Source organism: Bemisia tabaci, chromosome 3, assembly GCF_918797505.1.
Source record: "Bemisia tabaci chromosome 3, PGI_BMITA_v3".
NCBI classification, from domain to species: Eukaryota; Metazoa; Arthropoda; class Insecta; order Hemiptera; family Aleyrodidae; genus Bemisia; species Bemisia tabaci.
In genome coordinates this window covers 17,559,888-17,587,018 of record NC_092795.1, presented here as the reverse complement: position 1 = coordinate 17,587,018, position 27,131 = coordinate 17,559,888, and the positions used below count along the sequence as shown (strand labels likewise).

At 36.9% G+C, this 27,131-nt stretch overlaps 2 protein-coding genes across 2 annotated transcripts; one reads left to right on the top strand and one right to left on the bottom strand.

The window, feature by feature from the left end:
* Positions 1 to 7,368: 7,368 nt before the first annotated feature.
* Positions 7,369 to 10,211, top strand: Alg11 (ALG11 alpha-1,2-mannosyltransferase). Its single transcript, XM_019061907.2, has one exon. It carries the CDS (start codon positions 7,507 to 7,509, stop codon positions 8,944 to 8,946), a length of 1,440 nt encoding a protein of 479 aa, XP_018917452.2. The 5' UTR covers positions 7,369 to 7,506; the 3' UTR covers positions 8,947 to 10,211.
* Positions 9,553 to 27,131, bottom strand: LOC109044269 (uncharacterized). The gene is made up of 9 exons (XM_019061906.2): positions 26,961 to 27,131; positions 24,825 to 25,116; positions 21,331 to 22,779; positions 19,073 to 19,346; positions 18,020 to 18,219; positions 16,666 to 16,770; positions 15,536 to 15,683; positions 14,481 to 14,543; positions 9,553 to 11,591 (listed from the first exon to the last, which is right to left on the bottom strand). Exons 2-9 carry the CDS (start codon positions 25,089 to 25,091, stop codon positions 11,074 to 11,076), a joined length of 3,024 nt encoding a protein of 1,007 aa, XP_018917451.2. The 5' UTR covers positions 25,092 to 25,116; positions 26,961 to 27,131; the 3' UTR covers positions 9,553 to 11,073.

Sequence of the window (27,131 nt, the reverse complement as noted above, 5' to 3'; positions counted from 1 at the left end):
AACTCTTAGCAGATCTAGAGTTTTAACTGGATTGGGGAGCCGAGACAATGAAAATCAAACTCCACGTTTTTAGAAAATGTCGAGCAAAATCTTCATAATGAGCAGTTTCCTAACTGGAAAGGTACCTTAGAAAAAGCTCTCTTTCACAAATCTTGTCTTGATTGCTTCAGCAGATTTTTCATTGGAGGCGAGTGGAGTATCGAATTTCACCGAAAAATGGATCAGTTTTACGTCATTCATATCACCGGGGAGGGATTAATTTCGGTGGAACCACGGAAACCGAACGAGTATCGATGGCTAAAGTCTGAAAATGCGCTTCTGTTCCCCGAATACAGCGTTGTGCGTGTCCTAGCCTCAGCCTGCAGACACCACGCGAAATCCACGCTACCAGCTTTAAAATTTCAGGAAATTACATCATTGTGGCTTCTCTGAGGTCCGGCCGATGGTGTTAGGTTCAACTGAAAGAACCTTCGCAAAAAAGATGTCCCCTTTTTTCCATATAGTCTAAAAGGATCATCAATTAATGAATTATGACTCAAATAAAGTTGGGAAAAACTCAAATTTTTGTTTGGGGGAAACTCAAATAAACCCTCGAGGAAAAATTTCAACATGGAGCAGGATTTCATTTAGGTCTTACAGCGTTGTTAAAATGTTTGTAAATACTGAAACATTGGAAGGAATTTCCTTAAGTTACCCTGGTACTTAAAGTTAACGAATCCTGAACATGGCGGATGAGAACTTTAAATAGCTTTTCCTTGAAACTACCTTTTTTGAGCAATGAACTTCAAAGCAACATAGCTTTAGTTTGGTTTGAAATTTTCGGACTTAATTGGTTTGAAAATGTTCAAAATACACTCCTCCATGCACTGACATCGATAGCTCAATTTTGAGCTATTGTCAACGAATGTCCCATACTCCACGAACCGTCGCAAATCTCAATTTGTTTAAATAAGACAGGATTCGTTCTCATAAAATTTGTCTTGACGACCACCTCATACGCCCGACGGAAAGCGCCAGAAATAAGTATCACTAGGATGAGAGAAAAAAAAGAGAGCGAGATGATGGCCTCTGGCAAGTAGCAAAGCGGAGCAAAGGATATGATTAAAATGTAAGAAGCTATACATTTGAAAGTCATTGAGATAAGTACGAGAGGAGCCGGAAGGGGGAGTCTAGAGAGGGGGGGGGGGGGGGGTAGGATCGAATACTAACCGCCTGAGTTCTTTTGTCTATTCGGCTGGGAAGATAAGGAGCGATAAGGGAGTCATAGGTCGCGGACTTAAGCAGCTAGATATGTTTGTTGCGATAGCAATAGGGGATCTATCGGTAGGGGGTAGGGGTTCGGGGTTCGCAGCGAGAGGGGAGCACCGGCTCCCGTGATCCCATGACTCCTGCCTGACCCTACCGGTGTGAATGCCTGCCGGAGTGAGGCGTGCAGGTGGTTCATCACTTATGAAGTCGTTATCATTTCTCTCATTTAAGTGAGTGACAGTTAATGATTCCCACATATGAAGATACAGGAATATTACCAGGGTGTCTACTAAAACAGGCTGGTCAAAAATAAGTACTTTTACAGTACTAAAACAGGCTGGTCAAAAATAAGTACTTTTACAGTACTTTTCAGTGCATTCTCGAGAAGTCCAGTACTTCCTCCAACAGAAAAATTCCGTACTTTTTCAGTGACTCCATTTGACGAAATTAGAAAAATTTCAAAAATTTGAAATTGCGACAAAAATGACAAAAAATTAAAAAAAATTCCGAACCGTTTTGCGGAATTTCCGCACTTTTTCGGTACTTCCAGACCGCCCTTAAAAAATCAGTACTGTATTTCCGGACTTGTAGACACCCTGATTTCCAATCTTCCCAAAATGTACGGGGAAATGTCGATTTGAAGCCGAAATTGAGGCGTTGGGTTGCGAAGTCTTAAAATCTTCACTGCTAATTTGTATTTTAAAGGGGAAACTTTTCCGAGAATTTTCGGAAATTGTTCAGAATTGTGAAATCATGAAGAAAGTTTAGTATGAGTCTCAAAGAATTCCATTCATTTGCTTTAAATACACCATACAGAGAAAAAAGAATCGTTGTTCTTGCTATGCTCTTTGAAGATCCCAGATACAACCTATATTTTTGTTCATCATTCTAATGTGCTACGGAAAAACGCCGTATGAGCGTTCAAATGTTGCCAAATTGCCTCTCAAGAAATATGTATTCTTTTAGAACGTTAATGTTATATTTTCCTTGAAATTTTAAGGCACTATAGATCAAATTCCGAACAACGAAATTCCCTGGAAAATTTAAAGAGAAATACACATATATTTTCCAGAAAATTCGTAATTTCACGAAGGGAATCTGACAACGTCTGACGGCTCATACGGCATTTTTCCTCAGCACGGCACGGCAGAATTAATACGAAACTGTTTGATTATTTTGGTTGGGATAACAATGCTGCGACCCCAATAACAATACAGCGTTGTTACCGGAACCGAAAGTCGAAAGTATTGTTCCCTGAAGAGTTGATTACGTCGATTAAGCTGTTATTCTGTAATCTGTAAATTCTGTATCTGTAAGCTGCATTTTCAGCTGTTACTGCTGAAAATGTCACGACCGTCACTGTCATGATTGGTAGGTTGCAGTGTTTACGTTCTCATAGCTTTTCTTCGGTCTGATAAATTGTTCCCGTTTTTGTACTAATTTCATCAAAAATACTTGTAGTTGAATAAACACTGTATTTGATTTACGAAAAATGCGTTTTCCACCCAAAATATTTCAAAAGTATATGCTGCCGTGAGGTTTCGACGTCACGACCGTCACAGTGGGTGTTCATTTTCGTCAAAACGGCCGCTAGGGGCAGTCAAAATCGCTATAACACGTTCCATTCCACTGAGTGAGGTGTTCACATCAAAATAAGATCGTACAGCAGCCGGTGTCGAAATTTAGAAGATTCCGGATGGATTTTAAATGCAAATTTACTCCATTGAACCTTCCTTAATATCACGACCGTCACGATTTTTATTTCTGAAGCATATGATATATTCTGAAAAATCTTTGTGCCCACATTTTAGCCCGTACTACCCATTGCACGTGTACCAAAGCAGGGGAAAATGCCTGATAAGAAAGGTACCCGTACTAATTTTTAAGCCTAAAATACTATATTGAACTAGAAAACAAACCCTCGATCCAAAATAATCAAGTTGAATTTTTAGTTTTTTGAAGGCCCAGGTAAGTTCATTTGAAAAAAAAAAAAAAAAAAAAAAAAAATGGAAATTATCAATAGGTATACCAACTCTCCGAATGGACCTCGTACACTCTAACTAGCAGATTTCACCAATGAAGATTATTTTGCTGCAGCACAGTGAGCAAATGGGGGAAACACAGATCTGATTAAAAGGGGGTGAAAGTCTCACCACTTTTGACTTTTAATTTGAATTATAATGACAGCCTTAATGCATTTAAGTAGTCTTTTCTGTCTGTCGCTTGTCTGATCAACTCCTCTGTTTTCCTTCTCTGACGATAAGTGCTTAGGCTACAAGGCTTCAGGGAAAATTTATTCCATCCTGTTATCAATCCTGAAGGGATAGTTATGAATCTGCAACACCTCTGAGGCGTGAAATCAACCATTTTTATGGCATGATCATCATTGGAGAATCAAACTTTGGCCAGTCCCAAATAGATACTACTCAACAGATAAGACTCTGACTTTATAACCTAGCACTTGCAATATGACAAGTGAATCCCTAGTGACAAGGAAGCAATCAATTATGATAAATGAACCAAAATGGAAGGTTATTTGAGGCCTCCTGGAATTTTAAAGCTTTATAAATTCGAACAGTACACAGTGCTAGTGAAAGTGCGAGGAGGAAAGTTTAACAAACTATTAGTGAATAGTGAGAACTTACAGACACTACTTCGAAAGTTTTGAGAACACACCTGGATGTGCCGGCTTGAACACTGGAAACTGAACAAGGGAACACCGAATTGAACATTCTTTAGAGAGATGAGGGAAAAAACTGTCGCACTTATTATACGAAAAATCAAGATCCTCAAGCAACTTTAAGGTGATTCGTCAAGCTCAAGTGACGTGGTCGAACTGGCATGCGATATATCGCATGCCAGTTCGACCACTTCTTTTGAGCTTGACGAATCACCTTAAATATTTTAAGGACTTACTCCCCACACTCACGAGAAGTTGAAGACCACGCTTGTTTACATTTTTTTTATCAAATAACGCGAATGTAAACAAGTCGAAACTGCCACTCCCATTGGTTCCCGCCAATTCAGTGCCGCGCTCGGCAAAATATACAATTCGACCCGCCAATTTTCAAATAAGCGGGGACTCCCATGGTTGTGCGCACTACATAAAACAGCAATACGTTGTGGACGGTATGATTTGTATTGAGTACAAATACTCATATCTTCGGTGTGCACTCGTGCTCCTTTAGTCGGATTACAAACGAATCGAATCACTAGATTTTTTGAGGTGGCAGTGTGGCACATTCGCGTCGGAAGTGGGGAGTCGTGTAATGTTTGAAGCCTATGTACAATGTTGAAGGCACTATAAACTGACGAAGCCGGCCTGCTTTGTTATGTTTAATGGCTGTATTTATAACTTGCAATTTCAAAACACAGTCGTATTTCCGAGACCTTTTGGACTAGAATTGAAAGAGAAAATGTTTGCGGTCGAATTTTTGAAAAGAATCCTTTATGCGGATCTGGATTTATCGGAAGTTGAAGGTGGTCAAAATATTTGTAGCCAGTGGATGAAATGTCAATGCTGGCAACATTGTATTAACTGTCAAGAGTAATTGGAAGAACAATTCTCAAATTAAGTATACTATTTATATTATTTTGTGTATTAATTAATTGTTGAACATAGAATGCCTCCAATTTGTTCTGCCCAAATGTCGATAAAAAAATTTTATTGCAGAAGAGGTAGATTCCTTTTTTTTTCTCAAAAATTAAGTTCCATGAAGAGGAACAACTTGGACTCATTGTCTAAAATAGTTCTCCGATTTAGCGATACAATTTTTCCGGGTCGACTCTTTCCCGCGTCCACGCCAAATAAGTGTATGCACTTCTAGACTGTGACAAAAGATCGTCTGACGTAACTTTCACATTTAAATTGAATGGGAGAATCAAGATGGCGAATCTTCTGTCGCAGTCTATAAGGGCGCAAACCTAATTGGCGTGGACTCTAAATGGCTGAAACATCGATTTTTAATCCTGATTTCATTCGTAGGAATTCTAAAAATCCTGGGTATGTGTTCCCGTTTTGAAAACTATAGGTATACATTAACATAAATAACCAGTTTTTTTAGAATCGAGTTTTCAATGCGTGTATTTTATATAAAATTCTGACACAATCTCAAAAATTCATCATATTTAAGCGCAATATTAGACAGAAAAATCCCGCTGGTCTGCGGCCCCTTCATTACGCAATTACTTAATTCGACTAAAAAAATGTTTGCAGAGTGGCACTGACATATTATGCGACGGTGAAACTACCAGACCACGTGTCTCGTTTACAATGTTTAAAAATCTCCGCTCCCATTTTAATTTTTGGAGGAGAATAATTCAATATCATTTCTTGTAATTTTTAAGTGTTCTTCGCACAGGAAAGAAAAAGCAAGGAAATTTTCAAGAATTGACGTTGTGTATAGTCTACGACGTCGCAAATCGAGATTTGTGGTTTGGTGGTTTGATGGTTTTACCATCGATATGGATGGCTACATTCGGATACTACACATGGGGGCGTCAATTGCGCATGAGCGTAGGAACAACCAAATTCCCATCGTATTTGATTTTTTAGACGGAAAAAGCTACTTTTATTGCTTGAAATATCCATTAAATATTCTTAGGCTAGCGAAAAGCTCGTAATTGAAGCCACGGGTCTAGATGCTCTAGCCATACACTTTAAGATGAATACTCGCTCCTTTCAGTAATTGAGTAATTTCCTGGACTTTTATCGAGATATTACATCGGGAATGTTCCGATGGACGTATTTCGATCAAAAAATCTAAACGAAACGCTTCCGACTCGGTAAAAAGTGGTTTTCGAGTCAGCTGCAGCGTGCCATTTCACGATAATACTACTAATCAACCACGCGGAAGCCATTTGCCTACACTAAAATTTGAAGGGAGACTGGCATTGCGACATCGCAAACTTCCTGTCATATTTGCTTCATTTTTTGTGTAGAAAATTAGTCAATTTTATTTTTTGAAAGCTGCCTTGATTTTCCTTCTGCAATGCCAGAATAATCTGTAAACATTTCAAGATATAAAGTTGGCTTTTTTTCTTCATGAGAATAGAAAAGGAGCCTAAATTTGGCAAAATAGCATTGGAAATACCTAGTTTTTTGCTGTAGCCATCAATATATCGTCCGCAGGAAGGGGGCCTCAGCACTCGAAAAATTTGTGTAGACTGCTAATTTTTCATGAATTGTTTTGATAGCTTCAGTAGTGTGCAAGGCCTTGGTAAAAAGGAATGAGAAAATAAGAAGAAAAAGGATGTAGAAGATAGGAAAAAGAAGATAAAAGAGGGTAAAAAAGAGGATGAAAAAGAAGAAAGGGAAAAATGAATGAGAGGATAAGAGGAAGGAAAAGAGGACTATAGAGACTATTTAGATTTAAGCAAGTTTATTTAGGCTGGCAACGACAGGACCAACTGGTCCTGTCTAGAGGATAAGAGGAAAGAAAGAGAATGTAGAAGAAGAAGAAAAAACTGATGAAGAAGATCGGAGAAAGAAGAAAAAGAAAATAGAGAAGAGGATGAAGAAGAGAAAAAAATTAGAAATAAAGGCAATCAGGAGGAAGAAGATTAAGATTCAAAAAAGAAAAGGAGAGAAATGATGAGGAATAAGACAGATACAAGAGAAAGTAGAAATAGAGAAAATAGAGGAAATATAAGAAAGAAAGATGAGAAGAATATGAAGATGAAATCAGGGAATGAGGGAGAAGTAAAAACGAGGAAGAGGAAGAAGAGCAAAAGAGAGAGATGAAGGTAAAAAGAAGAGAGAAGAAATAAGGAAAGGAAATAAAAAGGAAGATGTTGTAGAAAAGAGAGAGAAAGCGAGAAAAAAAAGAAATGCGTAAGAGGAGGAGAATATGAGAAAGAGTACGAAGGAAAGCGGAAGGAGAAGAGAAAAAAGATAGGATGAAAAAAGTAAGAGGATGAGTAGAAAGGGGAGAAGTTTGAGAAAAGAAGAGAGAAATAAAAGGACACGAACAATAGAGAAAAAGAACCAAGCAAGGGAGAGATGAGCTAGTAGAGAAGGCGATGTTAAAAAGTGGCGCGTAATATTTCATTTCAAATGAGTAGAGTAGAGGGCGACCGATAGAGAGCGCTGCTAATCATGACTAACAGCTGACGTAAGATTTGTTTTGTTTACGTTTCGCAGAAGTGGCATTTTGAAAAAGACTGATAAGAGTTTTGCAGGACACATCACCTAATTGTCGTCCCAAATGAAGTGTTATTTCCAGTTTCACGTGAGGGAAAAAATTCTGAAATTACATCATGACTCTATTTAGTTACATTCTCTTTTTTGTGCTCACTTGTTGCTGCATTTTTGTGGGAGTGTTCGTGGGGTTGCTGTTGTTCGCTAAACTTTACTTCAAAAGACGGAAGCTCCTTGCCTCTGGAAATCCAGGTGTTAGTGTGGGCTTTTTCCATCCATACTGCAATGCTGGCGCAGGTGGAGAAAGAGTATTGTGGTGTGCAGTGCTTGCAGTCAGAAACAAATTTCCTGATGCCAAAATTGTCATCTACACTGGTGATATTGACGCGTCTCCTCAAGATATCTTGAAAAGGACAGAGCAACGCTTCAATATGAAAGTGCCTGAAACTGTTGAATTTGTGTATCTTCAAAATCGGAAATGGGTTGAAAGCAAAATGTATCCAGTTTTTACCCTTTTGGGCCAAAGTCTTGGCTCTGTTATTCTTGGTTTTGAAGCCATTTACGCCTTCTTACCTGACATCTACATCGATACAATGGGATATGCCTTCACCATGCCTTTATTTTCCTATCTTGGTGGATGTAAAGTCGCATCATACACTCACTATCCAGTTATTACATCAGACATGCTGAAAAGAGTGTCAAGACGAGTGAAATCATACAACAATGAGTCGTTCATTGCCAGGAGCCCATTTTTAAGTAACCTTAAAATTATTTATTATCGCATTTTTTCTTGGATTTATTCTTTTGTTGGCAGAAGTGCAGATGTAATAATGGTAAATTCCTCGTGGACGGAGGGTCATATCAATTCTCTTTGGTGTTGCCCCTTGAAAACATTCAGAGTTTATCCGCCATGTGATGTCGAGGATCTCAAATTGATTCCTCTAAGTAGAGATGCTAACAAAGAGAAACGCATTGTTTCGATAGGTCAATTTAGACCTGAAAAAGATCATGTTTTGCAAATTAAAACGATGTTTGAACTAAGGCAAATTTTACCCGCTGAAGTTTGGTCGTCAGTGAAATTAGTTCTGGTAGGATCCACTCGTAACAAAGATGATGAGGCATATTTAAAAGACATCAAAGATTTGTGTCTACATTGTTCTGTTGAAGATAATGTAGAATTCAAAATCAATGTTTCTTACACACAATTGAAGGCAGAATATGAGAAAGGGTTCATAGGGCTTCACACAATGTGGAATGAGCATTTTGGAATAGGTATTGTTGAATGTATGGCTGCCGGTTTGATAATGGTGGCTCACGAGTCTGGTGGTCCAAAATTGGATATCATAGAAACTTCTGATACCTCCAGGAATGGGTTTTTAGCGACTGATGAAAGAGAATATGCCCAGTGCATTAAGGCTATCCTTTGTTCAGATAAATCTTACATTGATGAGCTCCAGAGAAGAGCGCGCTCGTCAACTGACAGGTTCTCCACACAGCGATTTAATGAGTCATTTTTACAAGCGATCGAATTTCTATTCCCATCCAACAAAAAATCGTAGATGGAATTTAGAATAAAGAAACTAATTCTTAGGATGGAATCCATCTTGTGATGAAAAATCAAAATCCTAAAATCAGTTCAGCATGATGTACATTTTTAATCATTGAAAGTATTTACTTCTGCTTGATCACCCATTTTCTATAAAAAGTATCATGTCACTCAACATAGAAATATGGCACATTTCTCTTAAAAAGTTTCAAATGAAAACAACATTAATTGCTTTGTTTCAATCAATTACAAGTATACTTTTGAGAAGAGCAGTTTTTATTCATTTAATTCATTTACAAGACATGCAGTTCCTAGTCTTAGTTAAGTACAATTATTTTTAAATGAAATTTTTCAAACTAAAGAAAAAATTTAAGTGTTATTTAACCCTTAACCCATAATCACCTTCTTTTTTCCTTGAAGAGAAGGTATTGCCTACTGTTTTAATTTTATTGTCTTCTCTGGAGAAATATCTTCGATCAGAAGATATCAGCTTCAAAACAGGTGTTCCGGGTGAAAAAAATTAGTTAAGAATTGAATTGTTTCAGATTTTGATTTTTTGAAATCTACTGCAGTCCTGCAATGTCTGATAGGCTTTCATGTAAAGTCATGCACCTATCAGAATTGTGTTGCCACTAAATTGTTGGTGTTATTTTTTATTGTTTCACATGATAACTATCCAAGTACAAGATCATAAATGGAAATTTTTGGTGAATATTAAGTGAAAGAAATTGATTCATGATTAGTTTTTATGACCAAATTTGCGTATCAAGTAGAAATTTTGCAAAGCTGCAGTGTTTGGTACCTATACGTTTTCGTACAATCAATGTCGGTTTCAGTTTTATTTTGTAGGAGTGGAAAAGGGATGATTTTGATTATTTACAATCTTTTCCTCCGTCCTATTTTAATGTCATTTTAAAACAAATGAAGATCATTTGACATGTAATCAATAAGGCACCAATACAAATAAGAAAAGCTTCAATCAGCAACAAAATATTTTGGGATCGAACATTTGCTAGTGTTTTCTCATGAATTGTTAAATTAACTTTGTAAAATAAGAGATCTACACATATATTTAACTAGCCTCTGAACCCTTTTCTCCCTCCACGGCCCCCAAAAGGATCCTTCTACTAATTTATTGTTGTGTACATATATTTATATTTACTTATGTTTGTTGCAACAGTTCCAGATATTTTTTAGGACACTTTTTTGACCCTGCATTTAATTCATAACCTATTTGTTACAAAAGTATGGATCAATAAACAAATTGTTGGCTTCAAACTCTCTTTGTACTCATTCATCAGACTCAAAACTAAGATGGACATCTCAAATATTGGTTCATATTATTATTTGCTAGAAGATTATCCTTACTTAAACTTAAATGCAAGGAAAGAGAAACAAAAGAATAAGCAAAGAAAATATTTTATTTTAAAAGGCACATCTGAAACAACTATTTAAAATGATGATTGTGATACTTGTATTTAAAAGTTAGAAGATAAACGTGGTTGAAACATACCTTCACAGGTTCGTTGCTTTAATTACTTGCTACCTGAGAGTTATTACAAACTAAGTCAGATACTCTGAGGGAGTTTGCTTTTCATATTTGAACAGATAGTGTTTCATTTTAACAATATTGTAACAAAAAATTCGTAAGGAGTAGTACAAAAAATTAAATACTGAGTAAAAAAATAACTAAATACTGAGTAAAAAAATTAATAAAGTACTGAAAGTTATAGTTCTGGGAAATGATATCATAACGGTCTTGATAACTTTATGAATTTGATATGAAGACTTATTACACTAATATTATTAGGAAACTTTTACATAATTTCAAAACTAAATACAAATTTAGTGCTTATTCCTAAGAAAGGTACTTAGGTAGGATGGGAACAATAGGAAAAAAAACCGAAAAATCATAATTTTAGAAAAAGTTGCAAACATCATGATGGCCTTGATGACTATCTCTTTTGACACACAAAAACGGAATTAAAATACGTATCATGAAGAAACGATTAAAGTTAGAGTTTAAACCTAGCTTTCTACGTAACAGAAATTTGGCATTATTAATAAAAAGAGATTCAACATAAGAAATGTATAAAAATAGTAACATTAAGATGGAGTCAGTTATGGAATCTTTGAGAAATTAAGAGGTAAAATTTATATCTTGGGATCCAAAGAGACTTTGGGACAAACGTTGGAAACCGGATGCAACAGAATCGAAAATTCCTCCATCAGAATTAACAACTCCTTGCGACAAAGCACCGATGTCATCGGGAGTCAACTGATTTATATCATCCATCACTGGGGAGAGAACGATATAGTCCGTTTTCAAGGGAATATCAGGGAGGATATCCTGACTTGAAGTCACTTCATTATCAAATTGATTGTTACTATCAAAAATTGAGGCAGAACAGGGCTTATCACTAAGATCAAGATTTGGTGTCTCACTATCACTAGGAGGAGCATTATTTACTTGCTTGGAGTTGGACGGAATCTTATCTTCGGAGGGAGTATTCTTAGATCTATTCGTGTCATTGTTTGGCAGACTTTTGCTTGAGCCAGAGCTGGTGGCTTTGCATTTTAGGTTTCTGTTCTGGGGGCGTGGGTCGAGGGTTTTAAGACTTTCTGTAGCAAATTTAGTGGGGATATCATCTTCACTGTCTGGAACAAATTGGATTTTATATTCATTTAAATGGGCAGTGTTAAGAAATGGATCATCTGAATTGCTCATGGAATCACATTTGCATGCCTGAACAAAAACGTCTATGAAAATTAAGGAATTGGATCAAAAGTCCAATTTTTTAACGATAGATTTGTCCTATCAGTTTTAGATAAAAATAATGTGCAATGCGATGTACTACTATGTACCTACATCACAGGTGAAACCATGGAGGAAGAAAAAAAGTTTTGACATCCACCATGTTTTTCAATGGGTGAAATCTCCGTTAACATTGGGCATAGAAGTTTAGCATCAGATGGAGTAAGCTGCTTTTTGCAGACGAAAGGATGTGGGCGACACATTCATTAAACCTTTTTATAATGGCATTTACAAAAACGAAAAAAAGGTAGGCTAAATGTTGATGCTTCATGCAGCCTTAAGAGTAAAAATCAAGCGCCTTTTGAAGAATTTGTAAGCACTCTTCAAGACCTTTTTCTTATTTTTTTCCTGTACGCATAGTTTACTCCTCATATCATGATGGTTAATGATGAGAATTTTGTTGGGAGTATTCTTTTTCCTCTCATTTTTTTGTTAGGAGCCTTCCTACGTGATAAGCTTCAGATGGTTGCACATTGTGTAAGTGAAGCACTGCTGCTTCTGTCATTGCCAGGACTTTGATTCGCAGTCAGCAATTTTTGTTTCTCAGGGCAGGAGGAACCCTAATTCAAAGGAAACCATGAAATCACAACCTTTCCAAACAATCTACTAACGCCAAATACTGTGTTATTTCTCAGCATTTTTTCAGTAAAAAATTTTACTTGTCACTAGCAACTGGTAAAAAGTAAAATTCAAGCACCTCGCAAAAAATTAGATGCTTTCGAGACCTTAAGACGTTCCAAAACCAAGCACTTTTAAAAGCCTTTACTTAAAGGCTGCGTGAACCTTTACACTATCCCATAAAACTGGGATTTTCAATTACAACATCCATTCGGCGTAAACTATGAGACAATGTCAACTATAAATACTAATAAAAAATTGCAATAATAAAATCTGAAGAACAAACAAAAATTAACAAGCTACCTAACAACCAATAAAAATTAAATCCGTTGGGAATAACATGCTTTCAGAGCCTAGGCTTACTTAGATACGGATTTACTCAGACAAGGAATTTTTAGGGGATAATTTCATTTATGGTCACTCAGAAGGAACAGATATGAAAAACGGAATGATTCTAGGCCAATTTCATTGGTGTGGTACGGAGCCTTTGGAGGACTCACTGAATACTAAACTTAACAAATGAATAAATTAATTAACTTCTGAAAAACATGCAATGGCAAATGATAGGTGGGCCCAACATGAATTCTGGTGCTTACAAATGAAGCAGGCCGCTATCTCCCTCATCATCACTCATTTATACAAGCTTTTGATGCTGGTAGGTGGACTATCTTTTGCCAAATTTTGGACTTTGGCGATCTGAGGTGGGAGATGATTGAACATAGCCAACGAAATAATCCAAAGAGAGGTTGTGGTATGTCCTAAATCTCAAAACTAAAGAAAGAAATCTTAAGCTATTAAGAGGATTAATTTTATACTTAATTCATTATCACCAATGCTTATTTCCAACAAAATTGCACAAAAAAAAAAAAAAATAAAATAAAATAATATAATTTAAAATAAAATAAAAAAAAGAGAGACCAACTGCCCACCTGCTAGCAATAAGTTATGCTTTTATTTCAAAGCTTACGAATTCTTGCTGAAAGGCACAGGGGATATTTATATTTTTAGGCACAGGAGTTAGGATGAGAGTAGAACCTCAATATGCATTGAAAGTTCCAAAGGGACAAGACGGTGACGATGTCACCGTACATTTTCACAGTAAGATTTCAGAAACAATTAAATGAACAACTTGACAACCAAATTAAAATAATCAGCGTCAACTGTTGAATAAAACCAAAAAGTAGTCGAGGACAAAATAGTAACGAGAGGCGATCGTAATATTTGAGCAATAATGAGAAGAAACCAAATCATGTACTAAGTGTGGCCAAAAATTTGCTTGGCTGATGCTGGATAAGATGCCACTGCACTCATCAAACTATGGATGAGATTGAGATTACGTTGGTAACAAATGATGTGGGGAAAGTGTAGAGGAAATTCTAAAAAAAACCATTGGAATACTATCAACGAGAGCCTAGAAATCTAGATTGAAGTCTCAAAACGTATGAATAAAAAGCAAGCAAATAAATAGATTTGCGTAATTGGAAATTCCAAAAAATAGGCACATGCCTTTTTAGACTTGAAATGAAAAATGAGAATGGTATCAGCTTTAATAGCCTCCTATAGGAAATCGCCGAAACTTCCATTCTAAGTCTGGAGAAGATGCTTGATACCATCATCCTTCGAAGACAGTAAAAGTTTCTCCTGAATGGTGAAAAACTTGGAACAAAAATATTATCAGTATATTTGCATATCTGCGATATGCAGTAAAAAAGTAGGAAAAATTACAAGTAAAAAATAGAAATATGTATCTGAATTCAAATATTTTTCTAAATGGAGGACGTAAACTTATTCTTTTGTTTTTTAAAAAAAGAAGAAAAAAAGGACGTTGACTTTAGTTCAGAACTCAAAGGCACCTGTTAGACAGGCGAATAGCCTGCAAAAAAGTTACATTTCAGTGCATGAACAATAATACAATTTACCCAGTAGCCGAGGACTGGGCATTAGAAATCACAAGTAATCGGCAAAAATAAGGCATAGTTATTAATTTAACTACAGAATAACATAATTGGCTTTATAATTTCAATTCCACCTAAATGCAAAAATTAGGTAACATAAAGTATTTTTCGACTTCATTTCTCAGAAAGGAATAAAATAGCTTCTTTTCTTGAACTTACTAATTGCTGAGTCTGAGTCCTCACTAGAATTGAACGAACATTCACCAGTTTTATCAGAGAAGGCTGAAAAGAAACAAAGTAAACGTAAATGATTGATTGACACTCGCCAAAGTTTATGAAACATATGAGGCTAAAAGCAGCATAATGCCTCTTAAAAGTAAAAAAGAAAAGGTGGAGAAAAGGCTGCATCACAAATTTTTTTAAGAAACTGGGACTGTGATCAGTTTTGGTGAGCTATTTCATAAAAAAAAGCAGTTGACAACTCATTATTTCTTGTGGGTTTTCTTCCCGTTTGTTTAGTTTCCTTTTTCTGCCAGTTGAACATGAAGTTGTGATACTTCGAAACGTTCAAGTTTCCGATGATATATTTGTTTTGCAGTTCTTTTGTTAAACGATCTCTTAAAGGGGATCTTCAAGTTTAAGGCTTTGCATTGAGAGTATGATGGATCAATTTTGAATATCGAGGATGGGGTGCATGTTTTGGGAGTATCGAAACATCAGTCTCTACATCAATCATTTAAGGGTCATTCATGAAATACGCAACGCTTAAATCTGGATTTTTTGACACCCGCCCGCTGATGTTTTGGTAAAATGGTTCCTTACTAATCCTTCAACACACATAAAAAATTGAAGTAACTTTCTCCCCAATCCCCTCTCCCTGGGGCATTATGCATTTAATGAGAGGTCCCAAGAGGAATATTTGTATTGATATGTAATAGTTTTATAAAATCTAAAAATAGATTCAAGAATCCTGTCTCTAATTAACTATTCATACTGACGCATTGAAAGTAGCAAAAAGTACCAGGTCTCTTAGATTAGAAACAGGATTTTGGTGATAACTAGCCCACTGTGCGTCCAAATTTGGTTTTCGGACAACAAGATATCAAAGTGAAAATTTTACAGAATCACCCGGAAAAATACTTTCATCAAAATAATGGTTAAAATTCTGGCTGATCGGCAAAATGGATCACTTCATTCTCGAAGCACCATTTATATGAATAGTTAAAAGAGGTCCAGAAGTCCGGCACTCATTAAAAAATTCTGAAGGAATTTACCTGATTTTTTCTTCTTAATTGGTCCGGCGAAACGTTTGATAAAACTACATTTAGCTAGACGTTCTGAATTTGTCAGTTTGAGGGCAATGGAAGCTTCCTTTTTTGCTTCATTGATGCGTGAAGCATAGCAAGCATTTTTACCAGTTAGCTACAGAAACAAAATGAAAATAATGATAAATTGTTTTTCCGCATGTTATCATAATTTGAGGTACCTAGATAGTCCATTTAAATTGGTGTGAGTAAATTACAAATAAAGCAGATTGAGATACTTGATTGGTTCCATTTGCAGGGTGATCTAAAAGTCCTGTAACACCATCACCAGGCTGTGTACTGCTCCCTGTTACTTCTGAACAAGTTGAGATATGAACTCGAAATTATGAGAGTGCTCCCAGGTCAGGGCGTTTTTAAACCCCCTAAAATTTTAGGCGGATTGCCCAGAAATGAGGCAAAAACCCTAGGGGTTCAAGGGTGATATGGGACTGTTGAATTACTCTGTATAGAAAAGCAGCACTGTAAACATAACAGCAGCACTAAAGGCACTGTATGTCAATTGGGAATCAAACATACATAAACAAATCATTGTTATTTTTTAGATTCATCCCCAGGTTCAAATATTTGGTGTCAACAGGTCATTGTGTTCTGAAGAGCTCTGAAAAATCCTACATATTATTTGCTCTGATCGACACATGGGTTGATCAATCTCTAAAATTCTGGATGAGTTAGAAAAAATATGGAGCCTTCCAAGAAGCATTTTGCAACAAAAAAAGTTCCAAATTGATTGCAAGATAGTTGCACTAGTATTCAGTTTCTCCGCAACTGTTTGCCAAATTTTCTGGATCAGATAGTGAAAAAATGCAAAATTCTTGCGACAAAAATTAAAGAAAAAAAAAAAATTTGTAACGCCTAAATTTTGACGCTCGCTTGAAAGAGGCAGCTAGCTGGCAACAGGTTTACATGGATCTGTAACAATATTATTGCAATTACTCAGCAATTTTTGTCACGCAAAGAAATTGCAATTTATCTACCATCTTCTTGCAACTTTCTTACACAGCATGCTACTTGAGCCCTAAATCTGACTTGGACAAGCATTCTTATTTTAGATAAAATTTGCTTCATCCCAAGGAGCTTACCCTTTTGGTTGGGTTGTCTAATTCTGTGAAGGCTTTGACTGATGGAGTGGTAACCCATGATCGAGTAACAGCTTTTGTGTCGAAAAAGGTAACATGATACTGAGTCTGAAAAAGACAAAGAATGAAATCAATGCAAAAGAGAGAAGAAACGATGGTAAAATATTGAAATATAATCATAATTAAAAAGTCCGAATACTGAACGATGGCTTGTTGTCTTTGAATCGATGACCAAACCAACATCTATCCATATATTATTGTACAACTAATAGTTTGCCAACTTTCTTGTTGTTCTTAATTGAATCTGTCATTTTCAAAAAGACTTAGGCGCCAAAAAATGGAAAATCGAGTTTTCCGTGGTCGGGTATTGCTTAAGCATAGATGCATAACGTTGGAAAGTGACGAGCAGACAAACTGATTACAAGGCCTAATAACATCTGAAAAGTCCAGTCATTTTTAAAAGACTCTGGCACCAAAGCACTGTATGGTACTCGCTTATCTTGATTTAATCCATTTTGAGTCCTTTAGGTAGTTAAATCAAATTTCCAAGAATAAAAGAGTAAATGTTTGTTCTTTCAAGCCAAGCAAGGCTCTATTTTTGAGATTTTAATAAGTTCTTGCACTTTTAAGCTATCGTCATTGATGTGATCATTAGTAAGTAAGTTATCATCGGTGTTTGCGCAAAGAAAGTAAATGAAAATTTTTGTGTACATTACAGTTTGAAATGCTAAAAATGTAACTTTAAAAGGGAATGATGTGTTAAAATAAGTCTGTCTACTCTCAAAAAAGACTCTAAGGCCGATTTGTTATTTTTTCTTTTTCTGTTCAAAATGTAGGAAAATTTCTGAAACAACCACAATTCAACTTTAAACAGCACTCTTCTTACACAATTATTTTTCTGACCTCCAAGATTTAGAACAGATCGATTAAGACAGTTTCCACTGTTTTTCTCAAATTCTCAAGTCTGGCGCTAAGACTTTTTTGAGAATGACCAATTCAATAGGCTGGTGAAAAACGTTGACCCACATATTCCGTTTTCAAGTCAGGTTCCTATTTATTCGAATAAATTAGTAAAAAATTTATGGTGCGGAAGTAAAAGGGTTTTCAGTCTTACTTAAGGATGCATCTTGACTTTAGTGAAAACAGATAGATGAACTGTCTCCTTTTTCATACAATAATAAGTTTCAACATTGAGCATCTTAGGAGCTTATTAATTCTGCCAATTTGGATCATGCAACCTTCCTGTTCTTGAGGCAAGCTTCAATTCTTTGAAATCTTGTATCCTTGTTTAGTAGTACCCTAAAAGTGGTGCAAGCACAGTGCAAAGAAGATAAAAGGTTTAGGAGAAGAGGCTTACCACTTTTTGAGGATCACGATCATGACACCAATAAAACTGATCATAATCTGGATCATCTTCGACCATAGCTGGCCAAAATGGATAGCCAACAACACGGGCCCACACCACGGAGCCGGCAGTAAATTTTGTTTCAATTAAATCCTCTTCCTCCTCTGCAGTCATTTTTTGCTCTGGCTTCAAACAAGAGTTGTATTCTGGGTCTGCAAATAGGAAAATTGACGATAATTTTCTGCTATTTTATTTGACACTGATGAGCTAATATTACGTACACATATTAATTATCCATCCATTATTATCACTCATCACTCATTCAATTTTTTTTTTTTTTTGCATAGCTCTTGAAATGATCGTTTTAACCAATTCAGGTAACACAATAAATTCTGAACCCTTTTGATACTTTAAAACATTGTCGATGGATAAATTCAGGTAACACAAAAGATTCTGAACCCTTTTGATACTTTAAATATTGTCAATGGATACTATCTAGTTTACTTAATTTGGAATTCCGCCATTCTGCAGAATTTCCTGGACTTAGCAGATCAATTAAAGTCAAATGTAACTTGCTCTAACACCTTATGGATGATTTTTGTGTAATTTTGTTCATTTGTGTTCATTCTCCTATTCCAAAAAATTGATGTGAACATAAACATTCTGCAAAAACCTATTAACAAACAATGTTTTCTATTAGAGGTAAATTAAACTCTCCTGAACAGGTCAGAGTACTTAAAACATTATGAAGTGAAATTTTCAGAAATGATACTAATAATTCTTATTCTTAGGTACGAGTAATAAGAATAGCCCTACAAAACGTAAGAATAAAAGGGAAGAAAAAGAAAAATCCTCCCCAGTCTATACCTACTTATTGAGAGTTGTGGGCTTTTCCCTCTTTTCTCTCATTGACTGATAGCTACATGTTGTCATACCTACAGCAGAAACAACACCCTCGATTCTTAAAAGTAAAAACGTTCACAGAAGTAGTGATGCAATACTTATTTCCCTCTTTTGCTCACACTGCCGAATCTATTAAAACAAGGAGACAGTTGAACAACTTACCTGGATTATTCCTGCAATACCAGAGACGCGGAACTTGGACAGGATCTTTGATATCATGGACATACCTCCACTTTGAACACTGAGCATGACAACATTGAATCCATGTACCAACATCCCCCCGCAACTTTTGCAAGGCTAGCAGTCTTTCTTCTGGAGACAGTTTAATGCCGTTGATAACTTTCGGAACTTTATGGTATTTTCCTGCTTTAGAGGCAGCTAAGGAAATAAGGTCATCTCTTGGCAGGGCGCTTTCTACTTTCGAACGTTTCCGCCCCTGTTGAAACAATTATTAATCATAATTATGATAAAAAGCGGGTAGTATACTAAAATAAACATTGGTGAAATTCTAGAAATGGAAGAAATATTCCCATTCCAAAATTTGAAGGTTTGCAAATTCAGGAATGGACCATCGAGACATAGAAGGAATCAAAATACCACAAGATATGTTTCCTCATCAACTATCAGTAGAAATGTGCTGTAAAATATAAGTAGAACATATTTGCCTTGTTCAAAGTGTCCAAAATCAACTTAAGAGAGAGAAAGGAGCATCTACCATTTATCTATTACCAATGATTAACTCCCTGCTTACCAAGAAACTAAATTAATGTAGATCGTATCTGCCACCAAAGACTTAGCTATACATTTCACAAAAAACCAAAGTTTCATTTCACAGAAAAGAAATCGCTCATATTACAAAAGGGATTCTACACTGGCTGAGTTTTGTTACTCTCAGAATGTTCTGAACAGCCTCTTGAGCTCAATAACCGAACTTCATTCCTACTGATTTTGCAGGCAGAGATCAGAACTGAAAAGCGAATTTTTTAGCACATTTATAAGGTTTTTTACGGTAGAAATATTGAAACAGCTACAGCACATTGTTGATTGTAAAGAACTTTCCTCCCCTGCCTGGCTGGCATAATGAGATAGACTCATGTCTCTACTTCCCTACATTTCTCAGCCAAAAAAAACTAGAATGTTTCCAGATTGATAGTGATAATGGCGTATGCCACATTGTTGCATTTCGTTTAATTCCAAACATAGATCAGCCCCAAAATTCAATGCGGCAGCAATGATGCAGCATTTCCAAGAGGAAAACTCCCGTAAGAACACTGAGGATATACATTCATCACCCCCGAATTTTAAAAGCTTGGTACGCAGTAAGTTCAATTTTTTAAAGCACATCGTACTTTGGAGGTTACAAACGATCATGCAAAAAAAAGGATAATGAAATTCACTAGGCCCTAAAACCAGTCACAGTCCATGCAATTTCCTCTTCTTGCTGTAATGTACAGCAATGTTATACTTGTCAAGATGTATTCAAAATTACTTCATAATAAATCGTCCTGAAATTAATTTAATCAGTCCTTAATTTGGCCTTGAGAGTTTTCATTCTTTTCCCCAGCAATTGAAAACACTTAATTCTCACTTTCAAGGTGAAATTGGAAATTATTGATGATTCCGTTGTGTCCTCACAAAATACATGAGAGTGCTTAATTTTCCACACTGTCTGGTGGTGAAGTATCCCAACTGAAATCTACTTTCCTGAAAACTTCAGTAGAGTTTAACACACCTTCATATTTTTACAGTTATATCACTCACATTCGGAGTTAAATAGGAACTTCCCTCTGGCTAGATACGTGCAACACTCTACTTATTTCAGGAATTTTGATCCGAATGTAAATTAACTTTGGTAAAAAAAAGTTCCTTTACAGAAGTGATGAGATATGTAATGCTGGATTTTTGGAATTCATTTGACTACTTTCAGCCAAAAGTGTGACATACGGCCACATGAGAAACAAAATATTATGAAAGGTCTCAAGTTTCCATGGAAATACTGAGAGAAAAAAAATGCAGAGAAAACACAGGTAGGTAACCTAAAAAGCAGCACCCACTTATTTTTTTGGAGACGTTGCCATATTTCATTTGGAAAAAAAAAAACAAATTTACCCACTGTGAAAATTGTGAGCGTTGGTCTTCATATTTTTCAGACAATATTGTTCACAATTTAATCGAAAATATCTGAAAATCTCAAAGAAAACTATGCATAACTTTTTTTTTAGGAATACGAGATTTATCAGGGGGAATTTGGTATTCCTCACATGTTCACAGTGTTTTTCCGAAGCATCACGGTATCGAACTAACATATTTTTAGCACAGATATTGAGTGGAGGAGGGCTTCATACTAATTCCTCATTCAAATGGTGTTGCTGCTTACATGTTTGTGCAAATCTGAACAAGACAAATAAAATATAACTCACGTGCACTGAGCCACTGGGCTCTGGTGATGCTGCGGAGCTTGAGTTTTCTGCTTGCCTTTTACGGATGGTCCTCCCTCGAGAACTCTTTGAGTCAGGAGCCTGACTAACAACTCCGGGTGCTTTTGGTAGGACATTAGATTTCTCAGAGGATTTAGATGCTGCGACTTGCCTTTTTTGCACCCTATTCTTTCCAGAGCTCTTTGATTTTTGAGAATTAGTGACTGTTTTCAGTTGTTTTGGTACACCGTTTGATTTTTCAGAGGATTTTTTCGCTGTCGCTTGCTTTTTTTGTACCTTTCTCTCTGCAGGAGTCTTTGATTCTTCAGCTTCACTGACATATTCAGGTTCCATTGCAAGGTTTGATTTTGAGAAAGACTGTGCAACTGAGAGAAGTACTTCATTCAGAAGAATATTGTCCCTTTTCTCAAGATTTCCTTGTTTCTGCTTGGATATTTGAGATCGCAAAGGATTTTGGTTTTCCTTCACCGGTGATTTTGATTTTACAGAGGGATTTTTCTGTTTTGGACCTGTATTTTTTTGAACGGTTGGTTTAGCCGGTTTTAAAAAAACTGAGTGCCCCTTGTCGGCTGAACCATTTAAAAGGGCCATAGAAGCACACTTCTGATCAGAGGGCAATATGTTGACACGAAGTGTATCTGGCTTCAGAATGAAATGTGAAACATCATCTGGTATGGAGGCATCTGATTTTGATCGATTTAACAACGGAAATGCATTCCTAGGACGTGACTGAGCAATCGGTGCTTTTGCCTCCAAGCTTCTGCTATTGCATCTTGAAAGTGAAGTTTTGTAATTTCCAAGTTGTATTGGAGGCAAAGATTCAGGTTCATCTACTTCATTATGGGTTACGGGCGCAGAATTGCTCTTCCCTGTAGATCTCCTTGAATTTTTGCCTTGATTAAGAACTGACAAATCAGGGTTAGTTTTGCATATGGGGTTTGATGACACGCTCTGGGATCCCGGGACAAAAGAAGCCTCATCAGAGGCTGAGAGGTCAACAACCTCAGGGGTGGAATTAGCACAACTTAAACTTTGCGCGCTGTTTGATCCAGAGGCGGAGCCTGATATGGATGCAAGCTTCTTAAACTCCTGAAGAGTCCCTTTTCTTTGAGGGGTTACATTGACACCCCATGGCGCAGAATTCGCCGATTCCCTGGTAGGTGTGGTGCTGCGAGAGCTGGTGGGATTTGAAAAGCTTAAAGTTTGCGCGCTCATTGATCCAAAAGGGGAGCCTGATATGGATGCAATCTTCTTCTTCAAATCCTGAAGAGCCTCTTTTCTTCGAGGAGTCACATGGCTACCCCATGGGACAGAATTAGCCGATTCCCTGGTAGGTGTGGTGCTGCAAGAGCTGTTCCTACTAGATGGACATGAGTCTGTCTCTGTTGGCTGAGATTCGGCCAATGAAGACGATGAGGCCGATGATTGAGTCTGGAACAAAGAGAATAATTATATAAAAACACGTTGGGTCTAATTTGAACGTCGCACGTAATTTTTAAACAAAATTTTAGTTGCTTGACATCGAAGTTTGGACCCAAATGTTACCATTCTGAAGTTGTTTTCCTCATTCCGGTTTGCTAAAACCATTCCAGATGGAGAGAATTTATCATGTAGGAATATGAAATGGAAACAGATTTTAGAAAACTGTCTTCCCGCCTTGATTTACAAATTCTAAGGTCTAGGCGCACAGTTTGGTAATACTTCATTTATGACTTAGCGGTTGAATATAATTTTTCTATTACAGGTGCTGGATACCAATGGCAAGGCTAGAATGATTGATTATCAATATTCCTCCATTTAAAGCTACAGTAAAGAACCAATTTTTAATGTGTTAGTTGCAAACAACTTGTTTATCGATCCTTTTCCACAAGTTTAAATGGCAGATCAATTAGTATATCGCAAAAAACGCCACAGCACTGCTGGATGCCACACAAAATTTTCAGGTTTTTCTTATTTTCAGTTGCTTAAAAGATACTACTTACAGCTCCCCTAATTTTATCACAACTTGATATATTATACGACGGAATTTGTTGAAATTACTTGATTGGTCACATTTTTATCGACTGAAAAGATTACTGGCCTATAGATTTCCAAGGTTTGCTTTTTTTAGCATCTGTTTCTACCAGTGTTACAACTTCACATTAATCTTTTTGACTTCACTAAGATCTGCATTTCTGCAAGCTTGAATTTTACAAGCTCAAGAAATTTGTGAAATCCTAATCAGGAGGCAAGACATTTAGCAACCTTACTTTTATAACAGCAGAGTTAGAAGAGAACTGAAGGACTGTACAGAATGTGGGCGTTTGATCTATGTGAAAAAATTTTTCCACCCATTTTTTACCTTGTTAGATTCAGAGTAGGGAACAATGGGATATTTTAAAGCTTGAGCCACACTGAGAGGGGACCCCGCACACCTCTTATGGGAAGCTGCACCATGACCGAATGCTAATTGATTTATGTCATTCGATTCTCTTCAAGATGCTGATCAAAAGTTAAAAATGTGCTTACTTTCTACGATGCACTGTTTTCGTAAAAAACCTGAGAGAAGATTTAATTATTTGGCGATAAAAAGCCAGAAAGATTCCTCATTTCAGTACTCGAGTGAATAAATCAGGGGAACTCCTGCACCGACCGGCAGTCTTATTTCGGATTCCACACACCGTTTTGCTCAACCATCCAAATCAGATTCTTGAGGACCATAAGAACAGGAAATTCGGAACGTCAACCGGACGAGAGCGGGAGGGAGATAGCCCCAGAGTCGGCAGGTACAGATAAGAAGACGGACACGCGCTACGTTTTTTCCTTATTTACATCGGGCCTGTTCTCAAATGCTTTGTTCCTTTTTATTCATTTTCGCCGAATAATTGAACCTTCTCTTAGGTTTTTGGCGAAAACAGTGCACTGTAGAAAGTTGGCGCAATTATTACTTTTGATCAGCATCTTGAGGAGAATCGAATGACATAAATCAATTAGCATTCGGTCATGGTGCAGCTTCCCATAAGAGGTGTGCAGGGTCCTTTGATACCTTATATGCACAGCTCTTACATATCCTCGTGAAAAAAACTTGAGCCTTCTTGTTTGTACTTGAATAAAAATTTTTGAGACAAGAAATTCATGAAACAGTCGTTAATGATCAGATTTCAAGAGTTTAAAGTAAAAAAATCTTGAATAAAAAAAGTAAATGGAAATTCTGGAGAGGAAACTAGTTTTTTCAATCTTCCATCTTTTCTTTGCAAAAAAATTGTGCAAGGTATTTCCTTTATAGTCTGTATTCCTAATTTCTTACAAGCACTTTAGGATACTTTAGGGTAAGGTTTACATCATGTGCTACTAGAGTATCTACCTGGCATGAGAAGATGGGGCAGAAAATCTCTGTAGCATTTAGTGCTTATATGATAGATTGGATTTTAAAAATATACATGTTACGAAAAATGAATTTTTCTATTAATTAGTAAAGCAGATGAAGAAAGATTTACCGTCTTGACAGAGGGGGTTTCCAAATCAATAAAATCAGACACCAATAGAGGCTTAGGTTTGTTTTGACTCTTCGGCTTAGCAATTACTTTATTAGGTCCCTTAGTGGTTCCTTGAGGCACAGCAGAACTCTTCGGCTCAGCAATTACTTTATTAGGTCCCTTAGTGGTTCTTGGCGGCACAGCACTTCCAGTGGGCTGAGCTTGTTTGATGGTGGGTTTATTGACAAGTGGAGGCTTGAAAGGTTTTTTTGTTGCGTTTGAAGACATGTTGCCCACAAGAGAGTGTGAGTTGCTGAAAAATCAGAAATTAAAAATTAATGATTTTTAATTGATGATTATACCTAGGCACTTACAATATTGAGAACTCAAAGGATGGTGGAGTAAAAGACGAGAGAAATTCAAAATCAGTCATGAAACAAAGCAAATATGATCCAAGCAAAAGTGATGTCTTCCACCTATATAGTTCCCTAATTCATGTGCCAACCCTTTAAAGCCTGGATTTCCTCCAAATGCTTATCGGCGCAGGTCGGTAGCGCCCAATGCCAATTGTCATTAGGGCCCGTGTTAAAAGTTACTTTCGTCAGGCGTTGACATCGCCTGTCAGGCGATATCGACGCCTGGCGAAAATAAGACGTTTACACGGGCTCTTATGACAATTGGTGTTGGGCGCTGCCGATAAGCATTTGGAGGAAATCCCGGATTAAGAGCTGGAAAGCATACTGAAGTCTGCCTACAGAGATTATCAAATGTCAGTCCCTTAAGTACCATGGTTTCTTCAGAAAAGTGAGCTCGGGAAAATAAAACAATCCACTGCACTTAAGAGGCCGTTCATAAATATGCAGTGCTGAATTTAAAATTTCTCCACACACCTCTCCCCTTCCTACCCTGCCCCCTCACACTTTTGTGACATAAGTACCAATCCTTTACCATATATAAAAAAGGCATAAAGCTGGTAAAATTTCAAGGTTCCTAGACAAAATTCTTTGACTTTTTGAGAACTTGTCACCATGTGAGGTTTCATGAGGACATTGAGGACACTTGGCCTTCTCTGGAGAAAAATTATTAGTTTTGCTCCCAGACCCCCAAGGAAAAATTGGATGGCAGTTTTCTAAGAAAAGACATCTAAAAAACAGGGGTAAGAGGCAGCCAAAAAGGCATTCAGGAGAGCTCTCCTGGGAAAAATGTAATACAAACTTTGACAAAATGCTTAGTCGCGTTGGTTTTTTTCCGTCATGGCCGTCAATTTGGAACACAATTCTAATCTGCAATGTTTGATTCTTATTGGGCAGCTCTCTTCCCTGGGCATTCAATTCTGCATGGGTAACTCAATTCTGATTTCTCCGCTCATTCGCCAAGGACAAACTTCCCAATTCCCTTAGAAATTGATACCACACGAACGCAACTGAGCACTTTGTCATGTCATCAGTTGAAAGTTAAAGGCAGTCAGAGAGAGGCTGAAGCTTTCAGGACATCATATTGCAATATACCTCATGGTTAAGGATAGGGCTATGTCTCGTTTTGTCAGGTCGGCATAGGTTCAATAATAATCTGGCTGCTGACTTGACAATGATACAGAAGCGGAAAGCTGAGCGAACACATATTTATCAGATCCACAATTCTGAACACTGTCATAGAACTTGGACTTATGCAATAAAACCATTGATTCAGCAATTTAATGATCAGATCCCTATAACTTGAAGTTGAGTCATTAATTTTCAGCTAGATAGCCATTCCGGACTAAGGCAGGGAATATCAAATACCAACTCAATGAGGGGACTGGTTGTCATCTAATGCTGACATTTTCTAAACTCTGTTAAAATGACAGTACAGTATTTGAAAGGCAAGACACTTCATCGGTAAAATCAGCTACCTGCACAACAAGTGGCTGCTGACTTGAGAACAGAAAGCCGGATGTTTGCAGGAGTAGACTCTACGATCCTGGAGCATACAGATGTGCCTTCCCGAGTATATCTCTTCAAATTGAGAGGATAATCGGCTAGAAAATACTAGCGAGTAATGATCGAAAAGCTGACTAAGATTCGGTCTACATACCTGGATCGAATTATTTACTCTGCTTCGAGTACATGACAAGTATACTTAGGCTTCAAGGATATTGTAAAGAAGATTCTAACTTACCAAAAAATTAACAGACGCAGCGAACTAGAGATGACAGTGGTACACTCGCAAAAGCTCAGAATTTTGTATGAAGTACGGTTGAAAAAGTTGTAGTATCTAAAAATAGATAGAATTGCGTAAATCTCTGCGTGCGTGAAACTCGCGTGATGCAAATGCAAATGGATTATTAGT

Excerpts from the sequence above, each read along its gene's own strand:
- Alg11 (XM_019061907.2), top strand. The coding sequence starts at position 7,507 with ATGACTCTATTTAGTTACATTCTCTTTTTTGTGCTCACTTGTTGCTGC.
- LOC109044269 (XM_019061906.2), bottom strand. The coding sequence starts at position 25,091 with ATGTCTTCAAACGCAACAAAAAAACCTTTCAAGCCTCCACTTGTCAAT. Across the intron at positions 22,780-24,824 it reads AAACCCCCTCTGTCAAGACG|ACTCAATCATCGGCCTCATC; the intron begins GTAAATCTTTCT and ends TCTTTGTTCCAG. Across the intron at positions 14,544-15,535 it reads AATTAAGAAGAAAAAATCAG|CCTTCTCTGATAAAACTGGT; the intron begins GTAAATTCCTTC and ends GTTTCTTTTCAG.